Source organism: Bos mutus, chromosome 14, assembly GCF_027580195.1.
Source record: "Bos mutus isolate GX-2022 chromosome 14, NWIPB_WYAK_1.1, whole genome shotgun sequence".
Taxonomy (NCBI): domain Eukaryota; kingdom Metazoa; phylum Chordata; class Mammalia; order Artiodactyla; family Bovidae; genus Bos; species Bos mutus.
Genome location: NC_091630.1, coordinates 5,765,089 through 5,792,431, shown reverse-complemented (window position 1 = coordinate 5,792,431; position 27,343 = coordinate 5,765,089). Strand labels below are relative to the sequence as shown.

Sequence of the window (27,343 nt, the reverse complement as noted above, 5' to 3'; positions counted from 1 at the left end):
CTTCTGCTTCAGATATTCTGCTATTGATTCCATCTAGAGTATTTTTAATTTCAGTAATTGTGCTGTTTGTCTCTGTATGCCTATTCTTTAATTCTTCTAGGTCTTTGTTAATTGATTCTCAACCTTTCTCCATTTTGTTTTCAAGGTTTTTGATCATCTTTACTATCGTTATTCTGAATTCTTTTTCAGGTAGTTTGCCTATTTCCTCTTCATTTATTTGGACTTTTGTGTTTCTAGTTTGTTTCTTCATTTGCATAGTATTTCTCTGCCTTTTCATTATTTTTTTTTAAACTTACTGTGTTTGAGGGTTCCTTTTCCCAGGCTTCAAGGAAAGCTGGATTATTTCCTTTAAGAAGGTTGAATTCTGTCTTCCTTTTGGTTTCTGGCCTCCTAAGTTTGGTCCAGTGATTTGTGTAAGCTTCCTATAGGGTGAGATTTGTGCTGAGTTCTTGTTTGTTTGTTTTTCCTCTGATGGGCAAGGCTGAGTGAGGTGGTAATCCTGTCTGCTGATGACTGGGTTTGCATTTTTGTTTTGTTTGTTGTTTAGATGAGGCATCCTGCACAGGGTGCTACTGGGGCTTGGGTGAGTTTGGGTCTTGTGTTCAAGTGATTTCATTTGTGTGAGTTCTCACTATTTGATACTCCCTTATTTGATACTCCCTAGGGTTAGTTCTTGACTTCCTACTTTTGCATTCCAGTCCCCTATAATGAAAACGACATCTTTTTTGGGTGTTAGATCTTGTAGGTTTTCATAGAACCATTCAACTTCAGCTTCTTCAGCGTTACTGGTTGGGGCATAGACTTGGATTACTGTGATATTGACTGGTTTGCCTTGGAAACGAACAGAGATCATTCTATCGTTTTTGAGATTGCATCCAAGTACTGCATTTTGGATTCTTTTGTTGACCATGATGGCTACTCCATTTCTTCTAAGGGATTCCTGCCCACAGTAGTAGATATAGAGAAAAACAACAGAATGGGAAAGACTAGATATCTCTTCAAGAAAATTAGAGATATCAAGGGAACATTTTATGCAAAGATGGGTTCAATAAAGGACAGAAATGGTATGGACCTAACAGAAGCAGAAGATATTAAGAAGAGGTGGCAAGAATACACAGAAGAACTGCACAAAAAAGATCTTCATGACCAAGATAATCATGATGGTGTGATCACTCACCTAGAGCCAGACTTGGAATGTGAAGTCAAGTGGGCCTTAGAAAGTATCACTACAAACAAAGCTAGTGGAGGTAATAAAATTCCAGTTGAACTATTTCAAATCCTGAAAGATGATGCTGTGAAAGTGCTGCACTCAATATGTCAGCAAGTTTGGAAGACTCAGCAGTGGCCACAGGACTGGAGAAGGTCAGTTTTCATTCCAATCCCAAAGAAAGGCAATGCCAAAGAATGCTCAAACTACCGCACAATTGCACTCATCTCACATGCTAGTAAAGTAATGCTCAAAATTCTCCAAGCCAGGATTCAACAATATGTGAACCGTGAACTTCCAGATGTTCAAGCTGGTTTTCGAAAAGGCAGAGGAACCAGAGATCAAATTGCCAACATCCACTGGATCATGGAAAAAGCAAGAGAGTTCCAGAAAAACATCTATTTCTGCTTTACTGACTATGCCAAAGCCTTTGACTGTGTGGATCACAATAAACTGTGGAAAATTCTGAAAGAGATGGGAATACCAGACCACCTGACCTGCCTCTTGAGAAACCTATATGCAGGTCAGGAAGCAACAGTTAGAACTGGACATGGAACAACAGACTGGTTCCAAATAGGAAAAGGAGTATGTCAAGGCTGTATATTGTCACCCTGCTTATTTAACTTCTATGCAAAATACATCATGAGAAACGCTGGGCTGGAGGAAGCACAAGCTGGAATCCTGACTGCCAAGAGAAATATCAATAACCTCAGATATGCAGATGACACCACCCTTATGGCAGAAAGTGAAGAGGAACCAAAAAGCCTCTTGATGAAAGTGAAAGTGGAGAGTGAAAAAGTTGGCTTAAAGCTCAGCATTCAGAAAACGAAGATCATGGCATCTGGTCCCATCACTTCATGGGAAATAGATGGGAAAACAGTGGAAATAGTGCCAGATTTTATTTTGGGGGGCCCCAAATTCACTGCAGATGGTGCTTGCAGCCATGAAGTTAAGAGACACTTACTCCTTGGAAGGAAAGTTATGACCAACCTAGATAGCATATTGGCAGAAGGCAATGGCACCCCACTCCAGTGTTCTTGCCTGGAGAATCCCAGGGGTGGGGGAGCCTGGTGGGCTGCCGTCTATGGGGTCACACAGAGTCGGACACGACTGTAGTGACTTAGCAGCAGCAGCAGCAGATAGCATATTCAAAAGCAGAGACATTACTTTGTCAACAAAGGTCCGTCTAGTCAAGGCTATGGTTTTTCCAGTGTTCATGTATGGATGTGAGAGTTGGACTGTGAAGGAAGCTGAGCGCTGAAGAATTGATGTTTTTGAACTGTGGTGTTGGAAAAGACTCTTGAGAGTCCCTTGGACTGCAAGGAGATCAGTCCTGGGTATTCATTGGAAGGACTGATGCTAAAGCTGAAAGTCCAATACTTTGGCCACCTGATGCGAAGAGCTGACTCATTGGAAAAGACTCTGATGCTGGGAGGGATTGGGGGCAGGAGAAGAAGGGGTTGAAAGAGGATGAGATGGCTGGATGGCATCACCGACTCGATGGACATGAGTTTGAGTGAACTTCGGGAATTGGTGATGGACACAGAGGCCTGGCGTGCTGCTATTATTCATGGGGTCACAAAGAGTCGGACATGACTGAGAGACTAAACTGGTAGTCTAAGGTCTTGGAGTCAGTGCTCCCACTCCAAAGGCTCAGGGCTTGATCTCTGGTCAGGAATGAAGATGCCGCAAGTTGTCTGTTATGACATTAAGTGAGATTAAAACAAATATCCAAAAACGAGAAACCAAAGGTGAACCCCAGACAAATGGCCGTTACAAAATCAGGCAAATAATAATTAAAATAATGGAATATACATATACATCCATGAGCAAAGTCAAAACAGTCCAGCAAAAATAAAATACAGTAGACTGACCTAGCGAACAAAGGAAATCAAAAATATTTATCAGGTAAGAACAAAACTAAAAGACAAACTGGAAAACAAAACTAAAGCAAGGTGTCAAGTGGAGAATAAAGCAATGAAAACAAAACTAACAAATACGTTGAGAGGAAAGAAAAGAAAGAAAGAATAGGTATGCAAATTTGAAGAGCTAGATAAAGATTTTCATACGTTAACGATTAACTGCCAAGAGGAAAAGAACAATAGGAAAAGCAAACAAAGGAATAAGTGTAGAAAAAATAAAACAGGTTTAAAAATTTTTTTAATTAAAATTATAAAAAAAAGGAAAGAAAAAAATGGAAGAAAAAAGGAAAACTCCACGGAGCTTCAAGAAAGCCCAACATAAAGGCAGAGGTTTATAACAATAAAAAATGTGGCTGAATATTCACATATACATATACTCCTATAAGCAAAAAACAGTCCAACAAAATTAAAGTACAATAGATTGATCCAGTAAACAAAGGAAACCAAAAATTATATCTACCAGAACAACATTAACTAAAGCACAAGGTGGAAAACAAAACTAAAGCAAGGTGCCAATTGGGGAATAAAGCAATGAAAACAAAACAAATATGTTGAGAGGAAAGGGGAGAAAGAAAAGAAAGACTAGATATGCAAAGTTAGATATAGGTGGATAAAGAAGATATAAATATGTTAAAGATTAACTGCAAGAGGAAAAGAACAGTAGTGAAAGCAAACAAAGGAATAAATGTAGAAAAAATAATAACAGGTTTAAAAAATTAAAATTAAAAAAAGAAAAAGGAAGATTTAAAAAAAAAAAAGGAAAACCCCACAGAGATGCAAAAGCCAGAGGTTTCTAACAACAATAAAAAATGTAACTGAGGGGAAAAAAAAAAGTTCAAAAGCTTAACTGGATTTCATATTTCTAGGAAAATCAACAACTACAACAGAGGGGGAATAAAATGAAAAGAGAAAAAAGAACAAAAGAATGTACAGAACAAGTCAAAACGTAAGAATAATAAACGTTTTTCCTGAGTCACTGCTGTCAGCCCTTTCCCTCTCTGGGAGTCACAGTCCACCTCGCCTGCCTAGGATGCCCTCCAACACTGTGCTCTGGACCTGCGGTGGGGGCAGCCCAGATTCTAGTCTGGTCCTACTCCATGTGTTCTTGCCTCCAATGTCCACAGCTATCAGAACTAGTGCGTTTTCTTTCATGGGGGCTCTCGGTTTCCTTTTATATATTCCATAGACACAGAGTGTGCCTAGTTGATCATGTGGATTTAATCTGCAGCTTGTACAGTTGGTGGGATGGTTTTGGGTCTTCTTACCTGTACTACCCCTGGGTTCCAACTGTAGTTTTATTTGCACCTTTTATTTTTTTATGTGGGTCATCCACTGGGGTTTGCTCCTGAGGCTGCCCTGGAGGACTTGGGTCTGCAGTGAGGGCCAGGTGTGGAGGTGGTGCAGCTGCTTGGGTCATAGGGGTTCTGGCAGCATCAGGTACTCGGGGGAGTTGGCGGCTATGGCAGCAGGAAATATAGCTCTCTAGAAAGATACGGCAACCAGTATTGGCCAATACACTCCTGTTCTTGCCTGGAGAACACCCCCTGACAGAGAAGCCTGGCAGGCCACGGTCCACAGGATCACAAAGAGCTGGAAACAACTGAAGCGACTCCACGTGCACAGATGCAAGACTTTTTAGCCTGTGGCAGCTCTGCCCCAGTGAAGGCTGAGCGTGAAGGTAGCGCAGCTGCTGGGGTTGCGGGGACCCTGGTGGCGCCAAGTGTGCAGGGACTCGGATTGTCTCCGTTGCAGGAGTTATGGCCCTGCTGCTAAGTTGTTTCAGTCGTGTCCGACTCTGTGCGACCCCATGGACTGCAGCCCACCAGGCTCCTCCATCCATGGGATTTTCCAGGCAAGAACACTGGAGTGGGTGCCATCATCTTCTCTGAGTTATGGCCCTACCAGAGCCTTTTTTCTAACCTCTTGTAGCTGGCAATTAGGCCTTTTTGGGCGGTCTTTCTCCATAGCTCTGCCCGTTTAGGCACTTAGGAGGGTCCCTTGCCTGGGGTCCTTCTCTGTTCAGCGCATCAGGCATATAGAGGGGCCCCCCAGGCTGGCATCCTACTCTGTAGATCAGTGCGTCAGTCACTTAAAAGGGCACCCTGGGTGGGGTCCTACTCTATAGATCAGTAGTACATCAGGCACTAAAGGGGCACCCTGGGTGGGGTCCTACTCTGTAGTTCAGTGCCTCAGGCGTTTGATGGGCCAGCCTCTTTATTGTTCAGCTGCGGATGCTGGCTGTGGGGGGAGAGGGGCTGTGGTGATGGCTCCACCCACTATGCGTGACTCAGCAGTATCGCCTCGCTTCCATGGCTGCCTGGCTTTCCTCCACAGGCATTTCCCACCACAATCTCCTTCCTCACATCCCTTCGATCTGTCTTTCCACAGTCAACAGCAGCCCTCACTCTGGGGTTGCTCCACAATCCCTAAACACCGGCTTGCGGCCGCTGCACCTTCTAGGGGACCTGCGTCTCTGTCTGGGGTATATTTGGCTGCGGCAAGGGCTGTCTGATTCTCATTCCATTTAGGCTGCCACAGATCAGCTGTTTCACTCTCAGCCTCAAATGTTTCTCCTCTGACTCAGACAATTGCCCCCACGTGGGGATCGGATCCCTGCTTCAGTTCCCCAACCCGCCGAGGGCAGGTCCAGTCCTACGAACACTCCTGTTTTTCCCCCTAGTTCCTTCATCCTACCAAGTTTTGTGTAGTTCTACATATTCTTTTCCACTGGTCAGGTACTCCTGTGGGCTCTCAGCTGGTGTTCTGCATGCACTTCTCTGTCTGAAGGCATATTCCTGATGTGTCTGTGGAGACAGATTTACTCCATGTTCACCTGCTCCTCCATCAACTTGTTCTCCTTCTCTCTTTTTTTTTTTTAACCTGTAAATGTTTGGATTCTCATCCTTGAAAGATTTCCTGGGTATGCCCACTTAGTATCGATAATCTCTCTCAACTCTTGGAAGATATTTTTCTACTGTTCTATCCTACTACTGTTAATTATGTTGTCTAATTTATAAATCTTCACGAATGACCTATTTTGTTCCACAGATGGTTTTGGACTTTCAGTTTGGTCGCTCAGTCAGGTCCAACTCTGCGACCCCATGAACCGCAGCACGCCAGGCCTCCCGTCCACTGGTGTCAAGTATTTCACTCTGATGAAAGCATGACTTCCTCTTTATCATCTTGCTCTGAATACCATGAATCATGGATTTATTTTTCATCCGTACTCAAAAACCCTACTACAGCCATTATCTCTTAAAATATCTCCTCTACTCCACCCACTAATCCAGGGCTCAGGAAACTAACTATAAACCACAGGCCAAATCTGGCCCATTACCTGTTTTTGTAAATAAGGTTTTATTTGAACACAGCCATGTTCATTCATGTACGTATTTTCAATGGCTGCTTTCTGACTACAACGGGGCTAAATAGGTGCAACAGAGATTATATAACCTGCAAAGACTAAATATTTACCATCTGGTCCTTTAGAAAAAATGTTTGCCAACCTCTGCTTATGGGTGGCTTTTTGTAATTTGTAATCTTTAATGGTGAGTTCACTTTCTGATCTTAATGTAAGGGTAGACTCTGGGCTGTAGTACAGGCAGGGTCTGTTTCTTACTGTGTCAGTGGTGTGAAGACACCCACTACAGGAGTCTGAGCTCAGCTCCCCAGCAGGCTGTCAGTCAAAACTGCTCAGCATCATCCACTAATATAACTCTAGCTCATAAGTTTTCTTTGCCTTTTTGTTTTCGAAGAAGGGCCTTGCAGACCACCCTTGCCTCTTTGCAAAACTCATCAAGGCCATAGAAAGCCGCCCTATTCAGGACCTAATTGTTCTGCAGTGGGAGGTTCTTTATAACATCAAGCGTTTCACAATTCTAAACATGGAAGACTGGGATATAACATTTATGAGTCATTAAACTGAGAGAACTATCACATTAATAATTCTACGTGTGTGGGGGGCTGGGGGTGGAATATGAGGGTATTATTCCATTATTGTATAAACAAACCAACTCTGACATATTTGCTCATTCAGTATGCAAATGCATGGTGTGTGTCAGATATTGCACTCTGGGAAAGCAGGATAAACCTGGATTTGCCTAAAGCAGGCCTCTTTCCTACCATCACTTCACTTATTTCCTTCAATAGATTTACCACCAGAATTGGGAGCGGGAGCCCACCTCCCCAACTTAAGTGAAGTCTCCAAGAGAGCAGAGATCTAATTCAGTGGCATGTCCTCAGTATTCGACAAAAGGCAGGTGCTTAATAAAGTTTAAAATCAACTATGGAGATAAGGCTATCCTCAGAAAACCTGCGAGGCAGTAGCTGATTTTCCTCCTGCCTCCGAGACACTCTGGCTTAGTCTCATTCACTGATTGGCTGCGCTGGTCCTCACTGCTGCACTCAGGCTTTCTGGTCCCGGCGAGCAGAGACCACCCTTCCTTGCGGTGCGTACGTAGGCTTCCCCTGTGACAGAGCACAGGCTCCAGGCCCTCAGGCTTTAGCAGCTGCAGCACGCAGGCTCGGTAGTTGAGGCATGTGGACTCCAGGGTGCACAGGCTTCAGGAGCTGTGGCACAAGGTCTGGGTACAGGCGCTCAGCTGCTCCACGGCACGTGGGATCTTCCCAGACCAAGGATGGAACCCATGTCTCCTGCAATGGCAGGTGGATTCCCATATGCTGAAGCACCAGGAAGTCCTCTTCCTTAGTTTTGATTGGGCAAAACAACAGTCTTTCACCATGGGCTTGTCAAAAACATATACTCTTTCTGTACCACAGAAAACAAGAGATCTTCAAAAATCCTGGTCTTCACGGCATTTTATAGAATTAGATGGGAGCTCACAGTCACATTCTGAAGCTGTTTTTTAAAAGTGCTTGCATATAGTGCTATCTACTGCAAAGGAACAAATTATCCTAAAATTCAGTCACTTAAAATAACAACAGCCACTTAATCTTGTTCATAGTTTCTCTGGGCCAGGAGTTTGGGAGGGGTGGGAAACTCTGCCTAAAAGGTGACTCATGCAAAGAGCTGACAAGCTGGCATTGATGAAGCCACCTCAGTTTCCTCTCCACCTGGGCCCCTCCACGGACTTGTCGACAGTCTTCACAATGGTGACTTGTTTCCTGGAGTGAGGCATCTAAGAGACCAGGGCAAAAGCTGAAATCTCTTCACTGATCAAGTCTTGGAGGTCACATACCATTACTTCTGCATATTCTATTTTTCACACAGACCATCTCTGTTTCAATGTGGGAGGGGACTACAGAAATGTATGAAATAGAAGATAAGAATATATAAGGGCCACTCTGGAAGCTAGCCAACATACACATAAATATGATAACAGGATTTCAGAAAAGAATGAGTACATTAGGTTACAAAAGCTTGTAAGGAACAGTCTCAAGAATAACCAGATTTTCTGAATTCTAAGTCTTTCCATCACATCATACTATGAGCTAGTGTGCTAGGTTCCCATCTCCTATTATGTAACAAAATAAATTTCAGAATTTATGAAAAAAATTAAAAATAAAGCTACAATGTGGAAGAAAATGGATAATTATTAAATATAAGTACTAGAAGGGATTTCTTGAGCTTAGTAATAATGGAAAATGAATAAACTTTAATGACTGAAATAATATTAAACTTCTGTAAATAAAAACTGGGAACAAAAATAAGGAGGTAAATGATTAGCTGGAAGAAAAAAAGAGCTTTCACAAATTAGTGAAGAATAAAAGGAACAAACCAGCAAAAAAAAAAAAAAAAAGTAAGAAAATGACAATCACAAATGATGAAATATGATTGATCAATAAACATCTAACTTAATTAAAAGTTAAAGAAATGTTCTGGTAAGAAAAATATTCATCTTTTTTATCTATTAGTATGGCAAATATTTCCAAATGGGCACTCTCATATGCTACATTTTATGTACAAATTATTTTAAGTTTTAAGGAAAGCAACTAGACAGCCATGCATAGCTAAGAGGCTTAATACTATTTTCCCTTCCACCAAGTAATTTCAATCCTAAAAATCTTTCTTAAGACTAGAAACACATGTATCATCAGTAATAAAAATATTGTTTGTTCAAATCCTTGGCTTAAAATATCTTAAGTTGTTCTGATACTAAGTGAATTTTCAAAGGAGAACTTAAGACTTAGTAAACTAAACAAATAGCATTAACCAAGTAAATTAGGCTAAAAACAAAATATTTTAATAAATTTGACTATGCTCTGTCTTCTACAATAAATGACACATTCTTCTGCTTTGTTTCTCTATCATCCAATGTTAAAGAGATAATGTTCACTGTAAATCATTTTGGACATATTCAATTTGAAGTGATCTTAATGGATTTCAAAATACTTTTGTTGATAAAAGCTAAAAAGCCATGAAAAACAAAAAAAAAAAAGCTAAAAAGCCATGAAAAACAAAAAACAGTGTAATTCCAGTATTTAAAAGGCAGCTATCTGACTCCTCTCTGGAGTGTTTCAAGTGGCTCTGACAGTTTCAAAACTGAAATATAAAATGAAATTCTGTATTCAGGCCAACCTTAGAATTAGCTACACTGCTCTTATACTGTTCACCCATGAATATAATGACAAGGATTTTCTCCTTGCCCAAATTCAACTAAGGCTCCTCTGAGCTGTCTTCTCCACTAAGCCTCAACCTTGGCTGTAAAAATAAAAGCACAAAAGATTTTATCCACTCCCCCCTTCCCCAAATGAAAACACTTTAACAAACAGTAACACATTTTAATAATTCAAGGAGACTCTAGACTCTAGCCTGCCTTGAAAGAATCTACTGTTTGTTTCAGGCAACACCTGTGACAGGCCACCCTTTCCAAGAGGTGTGACTAGAAAGGGCTTACAATGAGGGAGCCTGCCTTTGTCCCTGTAAGATGTGTGTGTGTCCACTATTCAGAAGTGTCTTTCTCAAAGCTATTCCTCTAAAACGTAATCATCAGGAAGGATGGGGTCTCAGGCTTTGTGGGAGAATAAAATTCTAAGCAGTTGAGAAAGCTGGCCTAATTACATTTACACTGATCAATTCTTTGTAATTTTTCACTTCCCGGACTCAACTTAGTTTCCACTTACCCCTCTTTCTACTCCCCTATTCTCCCTTTGAAATGCCCAATTATCTCTATAGAATTTGAAGATTTATATCAGGGGCTTCCCTGATAGCTCAGTTGGTAAAGAATCCACCTGCAATGCAGGAGACCCTGGTTCGATTCCTGGGTCAGAAAGATCCGCTGGAGAAGGGCTAGACTACCCACTCCAGTATTCTTGGGCTTCCCTGGTGGCTCAGCTGGTAAAGAATCCACCTGTAATGCGGGAGACCTGGGTTCAACCCCTGGGTTGGGAAGATCCACTGGCGAAGGGAACAGCTACCCACTCCAATATTCTGGCCTGGAGAATCTACCTGCCAACACAGGAGATGTGGGTTTGATCCCTTGGTCGGGAAGATCCCCTGCAGAAGGAAATGGCAACCCACTCCAGTATTCCTGCCAAGGAAATCCCATGCACAGAGGAGCCTGGGGGGCTACAGTCCACGGGGTCACAAAGGACTGGACATGACTTAGCAACTGAACAGCAGCATGGCTGACTACCAGTTCATATTACACCATGAAGCCTGAAGAAGTAAATATCTTCAAAAACAGATTAAAAAAAAAACTATTCAAATGAATTAATCCTTGGCTCTATCCCAAATATATCAGGAGAGCGGATACATAAAACCATGAGCTTATGAGAAGAAAAGGTCAAGGCCCTGAGTATAGGAAGAAGTTAGCCTCATAAATCTGAAGAGGGACAATGTTCAAGTGCTAAACCAAGAGGCTGAATCAAAGGCAACCAAGGATTTTATCAACTATGAGTATATCTGTAAATTCCACAAGGTTGTCTAGAACCATATTACTTTTCTATTACTTCTACTTAAAATTAAGCAGCTAAGAATAAGAAAATCTGTACTCCAGTTCAAAATCTGTGATTATTTCTGTTCTTCATGTCTGACTCTTTGTGACCCCATAGACTATAGCCCGCCAGGTTCGTCTGTCCATGGAATTCTCCAGGCAAGAAAGCTGAAGTGGGTAGCCTTTCCCTTCTCCAGGGGATCTTCCCAACCCAGGGATCGAACCCATGTCTCTCACATTGCAGGCAGATTCTTCACTATCTGAGCCACCATGGAAGCCCCAAGCAATTAACTTAGGTTAATTTATTTAATCAACAAAATGAGCGACTGGGATTAATGCTCACAGGTTTCTCTTGCATTTAAGGCACTATGATTCAATAACATTTTTAATTTTTGAAGTTAATTTACTAATTTACTTCCCTTTTTGTTATAAGCTAAGTACCATTCATACGTTTAAGCTCTAACCTCTGGTACCTCAGAAGGTGACTTTTTTATATGGAAGATCTCTAAAAACGTAATTAACTTAAAATGAGATCACCAGGGTAGTCCTAATCCAATGCGACTGCTGTCCTTTCAAGAAAAGGAAATTGGACACAGATATACCTAGCATGCTGCAGTTCATGGGGTCACAAACAGTTGGACACAACTGAGCAACTGAACTGAACCAAACTGATGCACATACATAGGGAAAATCATGTAAAGATGTAAGGTAAAGATGGCTAGCCACAAGCCAAGAAGTCTTCTGAAATAACCAACCCTGTCAACCTCTTGATCTCAGACTTCTATCCTCCAGCACTGTGAGAGAGTACATTTCTTTTGTTTAGGCTACCCAGTCTGTGGTGTTTTGGTATGGCAGCCCTGGAAAACTAATATACCTTTCAATTAAAAAAAAAACAAAACAAAACACCACTGACTGCCTAGGGTGTACAGTATGTTCCTACTATAATTTCTGAAACCTCTGACTTTAGACATGCAAGAATGTTTATAAAATTTTGTTTTTCCTCTGAGAACATTCTGCCTAATTAAGTCATAAGAGATAATTTTAAGTATATACAGTTCATAAGAGTTTCATCTCCAAGTATACAGACATTACAACCTTTCCACAAAATCACTTTGGCAGATAAACATTGTAATCTTTGTATAGAGCATAATTATAAACTTTATAGGAAGGTTCAATACAACCTAATGTAACAGATTTGGACACAATCTAAATGGCAACAGTAGGAACATAGTTTAAAAATCATGGTTTGTGGTAAAATATTATGAAACTACTAAAATTAGCTTTCAAAGAATACCACTGAATTACAGAGAAATGCACAAGATATAACATGGAGAGTTATGCAGAATATGAAGCTGAATATGATCCCAATTATTATACATGTACACATGTAGACAAAATTCACCAAAATATTAGCACTCATTATCTCTAGGCTGTGAGATTATGAGAAAAAAATCACTGTACTAGGAAAGAGGTCCCGTGTAAAAGCTTAATCCAGAGTAGAAACAGCATATAAAGAGGTGAAACCGAATAGTCAATTCTGAAATAACACAGGTAAACTGAGAGGTGTTACATATTTATACCAATAATGCCACAGAGCTGGGGGAAAAGTACAAATCCAGCCACCATCAGACCAAGCAACGTACCTTTGCATACAAGACCTACTACTTTCTGTCACAAAGATGAACTGAATGACCAAAAGCCATAACGTAACAGAGAATTAAACTTTCAATGCTTAATTTTTTTTTTTTAAATCACTATACATAAACATTGGGGCTTCCCAGGTGGCGCTGGTGGCCAACGCAGGAGATGTGGGTTCAATCCCTGGGTCAGGAAGATCCCTTGGAGGAAGGCATGGCAACCCACTCCAGTATTCTTGCCTGGAGAATCCCATGGACAGAGGAGCCTGGTGGGCTACAGTCCATGGGGGTCACGAAGAGTCAGACATGACTGAAGTGACTTAGCATGCACTCATACATAAAAATCAGTGTGGCTTTTACATTTTCTTGACTCATAACTCCTTATGTCCAAAAACTATATTAAAAACAGATTTTTCAGTTAATATGAATTTTTTGTTAAAAACATTTTTTTAAAAAAATTAACATTTTAAAAATAAGCATTTTAGCACATTTGTTAGGAATAAGAAAATTTCTAAGGAAATAAGATGATGAACATAAAGATTTACAGTTATTTGAGTGAACTATTAGAAACTGCCTAAACATCAAATAAGAAATCAGTTAAATCATCCAGTTTTTAATACTCTTTGGATCACACAATATTTTGAGAATTTCACAAAAGCAATTTCTTAGAATTAGAAGTAACAAGTATATACACCCAAATTTTTGTATACCATGATAGAAAGTTTACAATACTTAAACTACTTTTATGAATTCTTATGCTAGAAAAATTTTATGTAACGGAAACATAACGTTCATATTATATTCTTAAATGAAAAAAGAGGATAAACCAATAGATAACAAAAGAAGAAAAAAAATGTGTCTATAGTTATCTCTGGATAGTAAAAATTACAGGTAATTTTTATATTCCTCTGTGATTTTCTATAGACTCCATATTTTCAAAACATGAACTACATAATGAAAAAAGAAAATTAAAGAGTCAGAATCTATTTTGTACAAACAAAATTGTTATTAACTAAGAAACAAAGAGTAGGCTCAGATAATGATCATTGTGTTCAAGTCTTTGAATATAAAATAAATCACTGATGATCACTGATAAAAGGGTATATTCACAGATGACTCGGGTTATTTTGTATAAATTTCTTGGATAGAGAAATGCCAGTGAATATATTTTGTATTTCATATAATGTTATAAATTTTTAAAAAGTCACAGGCAATAAATGAATCTCTCCTGTTATAAATATAAAACTTTTTTTTTTTGGCTTTTAGACTTCAGGATATTTTAAGAATGTCTAAAATAAAGTTAAAAAAAAACACAAAGATTAGAACAAAAAACTTACATTTTCTATTGTGTATTAACAGAGCTTGTTTCAAATCTACTGTTGCTCTTCCTAACAAAGCATCTGCTTTTATAGTATGATGACTCCAAACTCGAAATTCCAATGTAGTCTGTGGGGTCACATTTCTGTAAAGGTAAAATTGTAACAAAAATACAGGAGAATACATTTACTTAATAACTTTGAAAAAGTCACGAATTCAGTTTATTTAAGGAAAAATACTACATGAAACAGTAAACTAGCTGAATTATAAATAAAAACATTTATTTTCAAGTACATTAGGAATCAATACCTAAACAATTTCTGCAATTGACAAACCAAAACACCAACAATACATCAAAAGTCTTATTAAGACTTCCCAATAACATTACTTCTACTTGAACAAATATCTAAAGATTTAAGCTGACTGCATTAGTTATAATACTTTTACTATACACAAACTTGTAACACTGTATTTCAGAAATGCCAAATGGTTTTCTGCTCTATTTATTTTTACAAGACAATTAAGAGAAAATATGATTATATGGGAAAAGTCTGTAAAGCGAAACCAAGGATTATTATGCTTCATTTCTAAAGAAAATAAAATTATCCAAAACTTTTTTCACATTTAAAATTGTCTAGTCACACTAAAATATAGAATTCCTTACTCTGAAGTTATCTTACCAAAATAACAACAGAAAATCACCAAAAAAAACCCATCACCAGAAAAACATTCCCCAAACGACACTCGTTTGAAAATTTTGCATTCTTTACACCAGATACTTACACAGTTAGCTGTTCGTCCCATTTTGGATTAGAAGAACTACTGGATTTTGCTGTTTTCTTACTTTCTCCATCTGCAGCTACTTCTGTATATATTGCTGTTCCAAACCAGTTCTTTTTTCTTTTTAGTTTGGCACTAGAAACTAACAAGAAACACGATAACCACTAGTGAATATATTTAGCCACAAAGTGTGGGTGTGCTAAATCGCTTCAGTTGTGTCCGACTATTAGGGACTTCCAAGGTGGTGCTAGTGGTAAAAAAATCTGCCTGCCAATGCAGGAGACTTGAGTTCGATCCCTGGGTCAGGAAGATCCCCTGGAGAAGGGCATGGCAACCCACTTCAGTATTCCTACCAGGAGAATCCCATGGACAGAGCAACCTGGCGGGCTACAGTCCATGGGGTCACAAAGAGTCAGACAGGATTGAAGCGACTTAGCACACAAATAGTATAAATCAATACGAATGGAATCGTGCTTCTTGAGCAACTCAGACTCTTTTTGCTGGCAAGATGAAGAAACAATACAAAAGGGCTATTGTTAACGCCTGAGAACCATTTGGCTTTAAGTAGTTTTACTGAAATATATTCACATAGTATATAATTCACCCATTTAAACTGCACAATAGTTTTCATTATAGTCACAGGAGTTGTGCAACCATCACCACAAGCAATTTAAAATATATTTATTACCCCAAAAAGAAACCTCATACCATTAAGCAGTCACCCTTCTATTTCATCCCACCCCCTCCACCCCACCAGCCCTAGGCAATGACTCATCTACTCTCTGTCTGTATAGATTTGCCTGTTTTAAACATTTCAAATAGTGGATTTAGATTCACATAACATGGTCTTTTGTGACTGGCTTCTTTCACTTAGCATTCTAACTTCATCCAGGTTGTAGCATACATGAGTATTTTCATTCATTTTATTTACACATAATGTTTCACTGTATAGGCACACCACTTTTTATTTATCAATTCAGCAGCTGATAAGACATTTGGGTTGTTTTCACTTTTTGGCTACTGTGCATAATACTGCTACAAACATTCACTTAGAAGGTTTTGTGTAGATGTCTGTTGTCATTTCTCTTACCTAGGAGTGCAATGGCTGGGGCTTACCAGATGGCTTTAGTGGTGAAGAACCCGCCTGGCAATGCGGCAGACTAAAAGACACACGTTTGATCCCTGAGGGGGGAAGGTCACCTGGAGAAGGGCATGGCAACCCACTCCAGTATTCTTGCTGGAGAATCCCATGGACAGAGGAGCCTGGCGGGCTACAATCCACAGGGCTGCACACAGAGTCAGACAGGACTGAAGCGACTTAGCATGCACACACACACATGGTAATTCTGTTGAATAACCTATTTTCCATGATGGCTGTACCATTTTACACACCCAGCTGCAGTGTATAAGAGTTCTGATTTCTCCACATCTTTGCTAATTCTAAGCTGCCTCCAGCATTAAGAGAAAGGTAAGTGTCTTCAGATTCAATGTATCTATTAACCTCTCCGTGAGGTAGTATTCATAACTTACCCTTCTGAAATTACACAAACACTGGCAATTTAAAAAAAAAAAAATGCTTTTCCTAGGAAGTTGGTTTCAAAAAAAGGAGGTTATCTGCCTTTTCAAAGAAAAATTCTGAAATCAAAATGTCACTATAGAAGCTAATCATACCTCTTTACAGAAAGTGAATTTGAAAGTGAATTTATCCGACTTTGAGGAAGACTTGTTTAATTTAGGCTAAACATCTGATTTTTAAATAATTTTTAAAACTACTAATTCAAATGGGGAATACATAATTTCAGGGCAAAGTACTGACTACCAAGTAGTCATAAGAACTTATTAAGATCATTTCTGTAGTCAATCACCGATGAACACTGTGAGTCTGAGATAAGAAGGGAAAGCCATCTTCATGTCATGTGGGTATCGCATGTTAAGATGTGAACATAAACATGCTGATGCAAGCTCACACTCTACTGTGAGGGGACAGTGGTGCAAACAAGTAGTCACAGAAACATGAAGTGAAAAAAGCCGGAGCAGAAGTAGACTATTTGAAATACAGCAGTCCTCAGTTCACAACTGAAGAACAGGAAGAGATTCAAAGGGAATACTATACTTATATACCAGCAACATAAAACAATCAAACTGTGTTTAATGTTACCTCTGAAGTGTTATTATTAGGGTGATGGCAAAACTCACTTTCATCCTTCTCTGTTCCAAACTGCTCTAAACTCTGTATCACTGATGTGATACAGAAGGAATAGATCTCTCCCTAGACATCCCCCAACCAAAGTTCTTCACTCCAAATGAAAGTCATTTCCTCAGTATATGCTGGACTTATCTGTGTACTGGAAGAAGGGAAAGGCAGTATTGGATGGTGTTAACAGCACAAGACATCTTTTCAACAAATGGTGCACATACAACTGGACATCCACATGCAAATAAATAAATGTAAACACAGATCTTATATCCTTTATAGAAATTAACTCAAAATGTATCACAGACTTAAAGGCAAAACACAAAACTTAAAACTCGTAAAAGATAACACAGGAAAAACTTTAAGTGACTTTAGGTATGGTGATAGATGTCTTTTTAGATAATGACAAATGCAGGAGACCCGGGTTCGATTCCTGGGTTGGGAAGATCTCCTGGAGAAGGAAATGGCAACCCACTCCAGTATCCTTGCCTGGGAAATCGCATGGACAGAGAAACCTGGTAGGCTATAGGCCATGGGGTCGCAAAGAGTCAGACACGACTGAACGACTTCACTTTCACTTTCCAAACGTATGGTCCTTGAAAGATATAACTTACAAGTATCACTTAATTAAAATTCAAAACTGCGCTGTGAATGACAAAGTCAAGACAAATGAAAAGGCAAGCCACAGACAGGGAGAAAATACCTGCAAAAGACATATCTGATGAAGAACTATTGTCTAAAACATACAACAAACTCTTCAGTCAACAATAAGAAAACAAACAACCCAATGGACCAAGGGCCTTAACAGACACCTCACCAAAGATACATGGATAGCAAGTAAGCTCAACAACACACATCATCAGGGAAACATAAATTAAAAGAACAGTAAGATATCACTACACACCTACTGTTGTTTAATCGCTAAGTCGTGTCCCACTCTTTTGCCACCCCATGAACTGCAACCCATCAGGCTCCTTCTGTCCATGGGATTTCTCAGGCAAGATATATTGGAGCAGGTTGCCATTTCCTGTTCCAGGGCATCTTCCCAACCCAGGGATAGAACCCATGTCTCCTGCATTGACAGGTGGGTTCTTTACCACTGAGCCACCAGTGAAGCCCACACACATATTAGACTGGCCAAAATTTGGGACACTAACCACAACAAATGCTGGGGGAATGTGGAGCAACAGAAACTCTCATTCATGGCTGGCGGAGATGCAAAATGGTTCAACCACTTTGGAAGATAGTTTTACGGTTTCTTACAATCTAAACATAGGCTTACAATGTGACCCAATAATTGCACTCTTTGGTATTTACACAAAGGAGCTGAAAACTTATGTCCACACAAAGCCTCCAAGTGGATATTTATCACAGGTTTGTTTATACAACTGTCAAAACATCTAAGTAACCAAGATGTAGTAGATGCATGGATAAACAACTTGTGTGTGTGTGTGTTCAGATGCTCAGTTCAGTTCAGCCGCTCAGTCTTATCCGACTCTTTGCAACCCCAAGGACTGCAGCATGCCAGGCATCCCTGTCCATCACCAACTCCCAGAGCTTACTCAAACTCATGTCCACTGAGTTGGTGATGTCATCCAACCATCTCTCCTCTGTCATCCCCTTCTCCTCCCTCCTTCAATCTTTCCCAGCATCAGGGTCTTTTCTAATGAGTCAGTTCTTCACATCAGGTGGTCAAAGGATTGGAGCTTCAGCATTAGTCCTTCCAATGAATATTCAGGAGTGATTTCCTTTAGGATTGACTGGTTTCCTCTTGTAGTCCAAGGGACTGTCAAGAGTCTTCTCCAACACCACAGTTCAAAAGCATCAATTCTTCGGAGCTCAGCTTTCCTTATGGTCCACCTCTCACATCCATACATGACTACTGGAAAAACCACAGCTTTGACTAGATGGACTTTTGTCAGCAAAGTAATGTCTATGCTTTTTAATACGCTGTCTAGATTTGTCATAGTTTCTCTTCCAAGGAGCAAGTGTCTTTTAATTTCACGTCTGCAGTCACCATCTCCAGTGATTTTGGAGCCCAAGAAAATAGTCTCTCACTGTTTCCATTGTTTCCCTGTCTATTTGAGATGAAGTGATGGAACCAGATGCCATGATTTTAGTTTTTTGAATGCTGAGCTTTAAGGCAGCTTGTTCACGCTCCTCTTTCACTTTCATCAAGAGGCTCTTTAGTTCTTCTTCATTTTCTGCTATAAGGGTGGTGTCATCTGCACATCTGAGGTTATTAATATTTCCCCTGGCAATCTTGATTCTAGCTTGCGCTTCATCCAGCCCAGCATTTCACATGATGTACTCTGCAAATAAGTTAAATAAGCATGGTGACAATATACAGCCTTGACGTACTCCTTTCCCGATGTGGAACCAGTCTGTTGTTCCATGTCTTGTTCTAACTTGTTGCTTCTTGACCAGCATACAGATTTCTCAGGAGGTAGATATGGTGGTCTGGTATTCCCATCTCTTTAAGAATTTTCCACAGTTTGTTGTGATCCACACAGTCAAAGGCTTTAGCTGTATTAACTGATACTCAAAATGATAAATACTGTGGAGGCACTATCTTGGCTACTTACACTCCTTTGGTCCATATCTATTTTCCAATTGGTTCTCCAGGCTTCGAGTGATTCTATTTATTAGCTACCTGATAGCTTTTCTCTAAGGTCCCTTTTGGCCCAAATCAGCTAGACCAGGTCTTTGTTACTTCAGTTAAGTACTCATACAGTAGATAAAGACCAAGAAGAAAGTTACACCTCAGATATGGTAGCCACAGGTGCTGCACAAGTAACAGTGAATAACCAAGGATACAGCTCTAAGCTTATGCAGAGGAAAAGCATAAGTATCAGGAATTACACTTATGTGGAATACACATCAGAATCATCAGGGAATTGCTTGAAAATATGTAAGTTCACAGTTCACAGAAAACTAAATACAAATATCCCTGAAATATGCCTCAACCTCACTCATAATGAAAGAAATGATATATAAAATGACACTTCAGATACTGCCTCTTACCTAAGTGTCATCATGCCTGATAGTGTATCTTGATGAGGCTATAGGAAAACAGGCACTCTCACAGACACCTGGTGGGAACACAGAAATAGTACAGACCCTATGGAAAGGAACTTCACAACAGCTGACCTCTGAACAACAGTGGTTTGAATCATGGGGATACACTTCTACACAGATTTTTTAAGATAAGGACATACTACAGTACTATACCATCAGGAGTTGGCTGTATTCATGGATATGGAACCATGGATATTGAGGGCTGATTGTAAAGTTATGCACAGATTTTTCAAATGCGCAGGACTCGGCACCATAATCTCTGTGGTTCAGGGGTCAACTGTGATTGATAGTATCACACGTGCTTACTATTTGATCAAGCAATCTCATTCTAGAATTCTATCCTAATGACACATGAAGCCCTTTATTGTAGCACTATTTGCAATAGCAAAAAATGGAACCCAATGTCCATCAGTAGGGCACTAGTTGAATTAACTTTGGTACATCCAGTTAACAGAGTACTGGGCAGCAATAAAAAGGTGTATGGAATACTCTGCTATGGACATTACCCTAGGATATTACTGTTAAATGAAGAAAAGCAAGGTGTAGGAACTAGATGCTAAGAACTAGGAAGATTGAGAGGAGAGATATGCATGCATATAATGTGTATACCTGCTTATATTTTCAAAAAAAAAAACAGATGGATAAAACAACACTAATAAAAATGTTTCCAAAGGGGAAGAGAAAGAAGGGGAAGGAATGGACAGAGTACCCAGACTTCTCCAAATATCATCCTGACTTAACAATTTTGACTCTAGAACTGTATAAATGCCTTATATGGTGATAAAATAAAATTAAATAAAAAATAAATAACTGAAAGCAATGAATCTGACTAACCCAGTTGGTGGCATAACCAAATGTAAAATAACCAAATGTAAAAATAACTCTGACTATACATATGAAGGAGGCATATGAGGCATTTCTCACAGAGAAATCTTAAAACTGCAATGAGAGGGCCTGTTACTTTCAGTAACTTTAACACTGCTAAGACTTCTTGTGTGTGTGTGTGTGTTAGGATAAAACAGATATATCTGTGCTGATATTATTTAGAATTAAAATTCTGAAGTTAAGAGAAAACAGAAATATAAAGTAAAATGAAGTAAAAACAACTTTTAGTGGAAAATAGTTATTTACAGACTACAGCTATTCTTTAGAATTAGCAATATCAGCATGAACTCGGGATTGGTTTTTTGCTAAGACAATAAACGTCTTCTAGCTCTGTTCACTGAAAACTCCTATTAACAGCTGACCTGATGGTTATGAGTACCATGGGAATTACAGTCTATCTCCTTCTTATCCAAAACTCAACCTGCCTTTCCTAAGGCAAATATTACTTCTAATGTTCTAAGCACAGAGCCACATACAAACACCCCTCCTTTTTCATATCCATATGGCTATATGCACTATTTCATACTTTGCTCTTTCACTTAAAAATATTACCTTAGAACTTGGCTGTTACTGGTACACATATTCATTTCATGTCATTGTTTATCTAGAATTCTGCCAATCTTTTGGTATTAAAGATTCTTTTTCTGTTACTCCTACTAATTTATCTTGCAGATATTTACATATAAACTATCCACATACATTATATGTGGACATTATTTATATGCATATATAAACAATATAAATACCTGCAAGATAAATTTATACAAGTAAAATTGCTGGTTTAAGGACCACTCTTTGACTCATTACTCCAGTTAGCTAGAATAAATGATCTGAACCAAGGCTCTTCCATGCTTTTACATTTGCTGTTCCTTCTCCCTCCCATACCTTTGGCTGCCAATCTGCAATGAACTCTAATCCTTCCTACAAGAGTCAAAGTGTTACCGTCTGTGAATCCTTCTCTTACCCTACTTTCACAGACCTGTAGGCCATCTCCAGTTCCAAGCAGAACTATAACACTTCCCTTTAAGTGCTCACTGCATCCAGTTAATAGTCACTTTGCATGGTAACTGTCCATGCAAAACAAACCTGCTTGACATTGTATAGTAAGTCCCTGGAGTACTAGGGTCTTGTGTTTTCATATATGGATTTCCACTTAACAAATATTTGCCCATGATTGAATGAATGGCTTAAATGCATGGAAAAGGGCTTTTAGCATCTTTCTCCATTCTAATAATCATTTAAAAACCAGCTCAGTTCAATAGGGCTTATTCTAATACCCAAATTCTGCCACTACCAAAAAGGATAGAGCTCCTCTGCATCCAGTACAGGTTCAGTAAATACTCATGGAATAAATATTTTTACAGAGTTTCTATCTTTGAGGCCTATTGCAACAAATACACCATGGCATGAATCTAAAAGAAAAGATACTTATGAAATAAGTCTGCTAAATTAGGTATTAAAAAGAAAGTTTCATCAGAGAACTATTAGTTTAAATTACTGTGAAAACAACTTACCAGTTACCTGTAACTGCAACCTTCCACTGTGGTTATTACTAGTATCAGACCTTGGTGAAGCAGTGGCCATGTCCCAAAATTCAGCTTAAATCTACAAAAAAGTTAATTTATTCATATATTAGACTAGAGACTATAATTTTCAATACAATTAACACCTTGTCCCCAGTAAATCTTGCATGTTTCCTTTTACAGATAACTTTTTCAAGTTCTATTTCACTGCCCTACCCTATTTTTACTTTTTAAATAAAACACAAAGCTGAGCTACTTCAGCTTTCTCCTGCATGGCAACTATTTTAAGGCTAAATTCTATTCACCTTTAACCTACTAAGATAAAGATGAACATTAAGGGCAAGATTGAAAAAAGTAATATAAATATGTTTCTTACCCTTATGGACTTTATTATTATGATTATTAAGCGTAATTTAATAAACATAAAAATAATAAAAATTATTAAACATAAATTTTAAAAAATTAGTTTTAGCAATAAAAGGCTTATTGGTCAAGCAAAGAGACCATGAAAATGGCATTGCATATCTGAAAAAGAACCATTTCAAATTTGCTTAAACTCTTCATTTTAGAACAGTTTCAGATTTACAGAAAAGTTGTAAAGAAAATAGCATTCTCATATATCCTATACCCAGTATCCTCTACTATTGATTTCTTACATTAGGATGCTATATTTGTCATAAGTAATGAACCAATATCAATATATTGTTACTAATTAGAGCCTATAGTTTATTCAGATTAGATAGCACTTAAGAGAGAATCACCAAACTTGAATATAAAGTTTAAAAATTCATTTAGAAGTAATGCTGAGATAAACAGCTTGAAAAATCAAAGAGAAACTAAAAGACATGAAAAGATAAAATGTGACCTGACATATATTTCTACTCATAATCTCAGAAAATGAAGACAGAGGAGGTCATACTAGCAGACAAAATGACTCAGTTTTCTAGACCCGTGAAATACACTTGTTCACAATTCTAAGAAACACTGAATAAAACAGTTGGGGTAAACATGAAGACACTCACGTTTGGACACCCAGGGACACACAGCAGTCACGCCGCACAGCACCAAAACACAGGGCATGCTAAAAGCAGCCAGAGACAAGAGTGACGACACTCAGAAGAGAGTCAAGTGACAGCAGAATTCTCAACAAGCAGCGATGGAAACAAAGAAGGCGGAACAAGCACCTATCTGCGAAAACTGAGAAAATTTATTCAAGCACCAAAACTCTCTTTGGAACACAGAAGGTATCAAGATTTTGCCAGAGAAACCAAAAAGAGTTTACCAACAGCAGGCCTTTACTTCGACAAAATCTGAAAGACACATTTTCCAAAAAAGAATAAAATTACACAGGAGGGTGCTCTGAGATGCAGGAAGGGAAAGATGAGTAAAGAAACTGGTCAGCATACAAGTACATCTAAATAAACACTGCCAATAAAATAACAACAGTGACATCTTATTACGGTATGTAAATAAAACCAGAATAAACCATTAAAATACAGAAGCACAGAGTGGAGGGGCTGGGCAGGGAGTGAGAGGACAGGGACTGACGAGGTCAACTCTCTGCATCATCCGGCAGAGGGCCTGTGCTCTGGCTTAACTCTGGACTACATAGCATTCCCAGCAGGATTTCAAGGGTAACCACAGAAGAACAGAAATAGGAGTGTTATTTCCAAACCAGCAGAGTAGAAGAGAATACAATTAAAAAAAAAACTCAATTCCCAAAAAACGGCTAGAAAAGGAAAGAAAAAAAAAAAAAAGGCATAAACAACCAGCATTATCAGAAAGCAAAAGAAAGAGAGTGCAAATATAGAAATAATCATAGTAACAGGAAATTCAAGAGTAAGATGAGAGATGCCCATAAAATAAAGATGCTGACAGCATGGAAGCAAAAATATGGAAAAGGACGTATTAGGCAAATACAAACAAAAGGAAAGCTGGGCTGAGTTATAATAGCAGAAAAAGAGCATTATTAGGGAAAACAAAGAAAATGATACAAGATTCAATCTAAGTAAGCAGATAGAGAACTCCAAATTTGCATGCTTTAAAAAAAAAAAAAAATAGCCTAGCTTTGGTTCCTTCTCCCAGCCTAACAAAGTGATCTCAGCCAAAAAGGATGGGCAGTCCCTAACAGACTTCCGGGTTGAGGAATGGTATAGCGTGGTAGAAACAGCATCTGCGACCCCGAAACAGACTATCTGGCAGCTGTTTCAACCACTTGGCACAGTTACGATGACAGCACGTCACAGCACCTGAGACTGACTGTTCCATCCTGCCCACCGCTCAGCAGGCTGCTGGGAACAGGGCCACTTCCCCATCTGCCACCCTACACTGTCTTTCTAGGGAGCCCAATTTGTGAGAGGCAGGAGTCTCCACTCAGGAATTCTTTAGAGAGTTATCAGCACCGAGCATTTACCATGAGAATCCAGTAATGCAGGGAGGTTGAAAGGTTTTCATTATGCTCAGTTTGAGAACCTGGAGTCCCTGTTCAGCATCCAGAGCCTCAGTAAAGAATCTCTAGACAACAGAATTCCAGGGAACACTGCTAATCAAGGACAGGACAGGGATAAGGATGGTGGTTCTTTTCACTGAAAAAGAAATCAGAATTTTCACAAAACAAATATGGACCAGAGAAGCTGTCCTGCACAGACGGCCTGGATTTGCCTATTCACCTAGAAGAGGTGAAGAGCTTTGAAGGCAAACAACATGATTGCTATGGAGCCCAAGACTGCTGTCATGACTAAGGCAGCAGAGGCCGTGACAGAGGCCATGACTTCAGGATAAACAGTGGAAAAAGGCAAGCTGTAGCGGGTACAAGAGGACAATGACTGTGAAGCTCTATAGATAGGACGTTCAGTCGTGGAGCACCAAAGACAACTGCTCTCAAGATATTATAGGTATGACGACAAGAGGACCCTTCCAGAGACCCAAACTGCATTTAAAGCCTCAGAGTACTCCTAACAGATGTCTCCTCTGCTTGTATCTCCTTATCTAGCTTTCAGGCAGCTTCTATCTTTGGAGCAGCAAAGCTCAGCCTGATGCCCCAGTTGTGAGAGAACAAGCAGAAGAGCAGCTACAGAAGGAACGGGAGAAATGGCAGCATCAGCTTGCTGTTCAGTCGCTCAGTCGTGTCCGACTCTTTGCAACCCCATGGTCTGCAGCACGCCAGGCTTCTCTGTCCTTCACCCTCTCCCGGAGCTTGCTCAAACTCATGTCCATCAAGTCGGTGATGCCATCCAACCATCTCATCCTCTGTTGTCCCCTTCTCCTCCTGCCCTCAATCTTTCCCAGCATCAACAGGGTCTTTTCCAATGAGTTGGCTCTTTGCATCAGGTGGCTGAAGTACTGGAGCTTTAGCTTCAGCATCAGTCTTTCCAATGAACACTCAGGACTGATTTTCTTTAGGACGGATTGGTTTGATCTCCAACTACAGTGACAGCCTCGGAGGGACACCAAAACTGGCAAAGTAAAGAATTTCAAGAACAGTGATGGTCGAGAACAGGAAGTGAGTCACCTTGGACTGGGACCTTGCTGTATCCACCAGAAGTCAGATCAGGGTGTGTGAAAGAGAGTGAGACCTCTCTGGAAAAAAGATGAAATACTCAGTAAAACCAAAAGACTGTCACTCTCCAACTTCTAAGCCTCCAAGACCTGATGAGCTACCAGAGGAAATGCTGGCCCCTCTATCGAGAGAATGCTTAGGTGAAGTGAAGTGCTAATCCTCTGTTGATCTCAGTTCAAACACAGAGCAGCAGTCCCCTACAAATGATGGGGAGATGCCACTCCAGTTCAACCATCTCAGCAAGGATCAATCAACCTGGAAAGATGAAAATAAGGCAGATGTGGTGAGTGCCCCAAAAGGTCGAAAGTGGGAACACCAGCATGGACCAAGAGATGAAGTAATAAGGACAAACGGAAGAAGTCCGAGAGGAGACAGAACAAAAAGGATCAGGAGCTCTAACTTGCATCTGAGAACCCAAAGGAACCTGAAGAACGCAGCTTCTAAGTTCAGTACTGTGAGTACACTGCCTTCCCAGTTGACAGTGAAAATTAAAAAGAGAATTCTACACCCTGTGCTTTCTCCTAGCCTCTCTCTACCCTGAAACATTTCTAAGCAAATCAAATCTCTATCCAGACAAGGCAAAAAAAAAAATAATAATAATAATAATTCACAATCTCCCAGGAGGATAAAAGCCTGTAAAGACTGTTAGAACTACAGGAAGAAACTGACCAACTGACCACTGATTCGGGTGATTTCAACACACACTAATTTTCTATAGATCAAGTGAATCAAAAAATGATGAACAAGAATTTAATGAACAGAACCTAATAAGTGTTAGAAAACAAACATTCTTCTCAAGGATGCTGCTGCTGCTGCTGCTACGTCGCTTCAGTCGTGTCCGACTCTGTGCGACCCCATAGCCGGCAACCCACCAGGCTCCGCCGTCCCTGGGATTCTCCAGGCAAGAACACTGGAATGGGCTGCCATTTCCTTCTCCAATGCATAAAAGTGAAAAGTGAAAGTGAAGTCACTCAGTCATGCCCGACTCTTAGCGACCCCATGAACTGCAGCCTACCAGGCTTCTCCATCCATGGGATTTTCCAGGCAAGAGTACTGGAGTTGGGTGCCATTGCCTTCTCGGCTTCTCAAGAATACATGGGACATATAGAAAAACAATACATATGTTGGGAGGTAATGAAAATGTCACTAAATTTCAAAGAATATGTATAATTTTGTTCCTGGGCGCTGATCAAAATGCAGTTAAGTTAAAAATCAGTAATAAAAGATTAACTTTTAAAATACAAATAGAAAATAATAACACTTCTAAATATTACATGAATCATCAGAAATGGTAATGGAAATTTTTCTAAAAATACTAAAAACTAGACTCCCTGGGAAGAGGGGTT

The 27,343-nt window shown here is 39.6% G+C and overlaps 1 protein-coding gene across 6 annotated transcripts in view; it reads right to left on the bottom strand.

Annotated features, from left to right (window-relative positions):
• The window catches only part of WWP1 (WW domain containing E3 ubiquitin protein ligase 1), a 141,522-nt gene that overhangs the window by 79,898 nt on the left and 34,281 nt on the right, over window positions 1–27,343 (bottom strand). For all 6 annotated transcript variants that reach the window (XM_070382916.1, XM_070382917.1, XM_070382913.1 and 3 more), the window contains exons 3-5: window positions 22,430–22,520; window positions 14,762–14,900; window positions 13,999–14,123 (exon numbers count right to left, since the gene is read on the bottom strand). In XM_070382916.1, coding sequence (XP_070239017.1) covers window positions 13,999–14,123; window positions 14,762–14,900; window positions 22,430–22,499 — 334 coding nt within the window. In that variant the 5' untranslated portion in view covers window positions 22,500–22,520. The remainder of the gene's footprint in view (window positions 1–13,998; window positions 14,124–14,761; window positions 14,901–22,429; window positions 22,521–27,343) is intronic.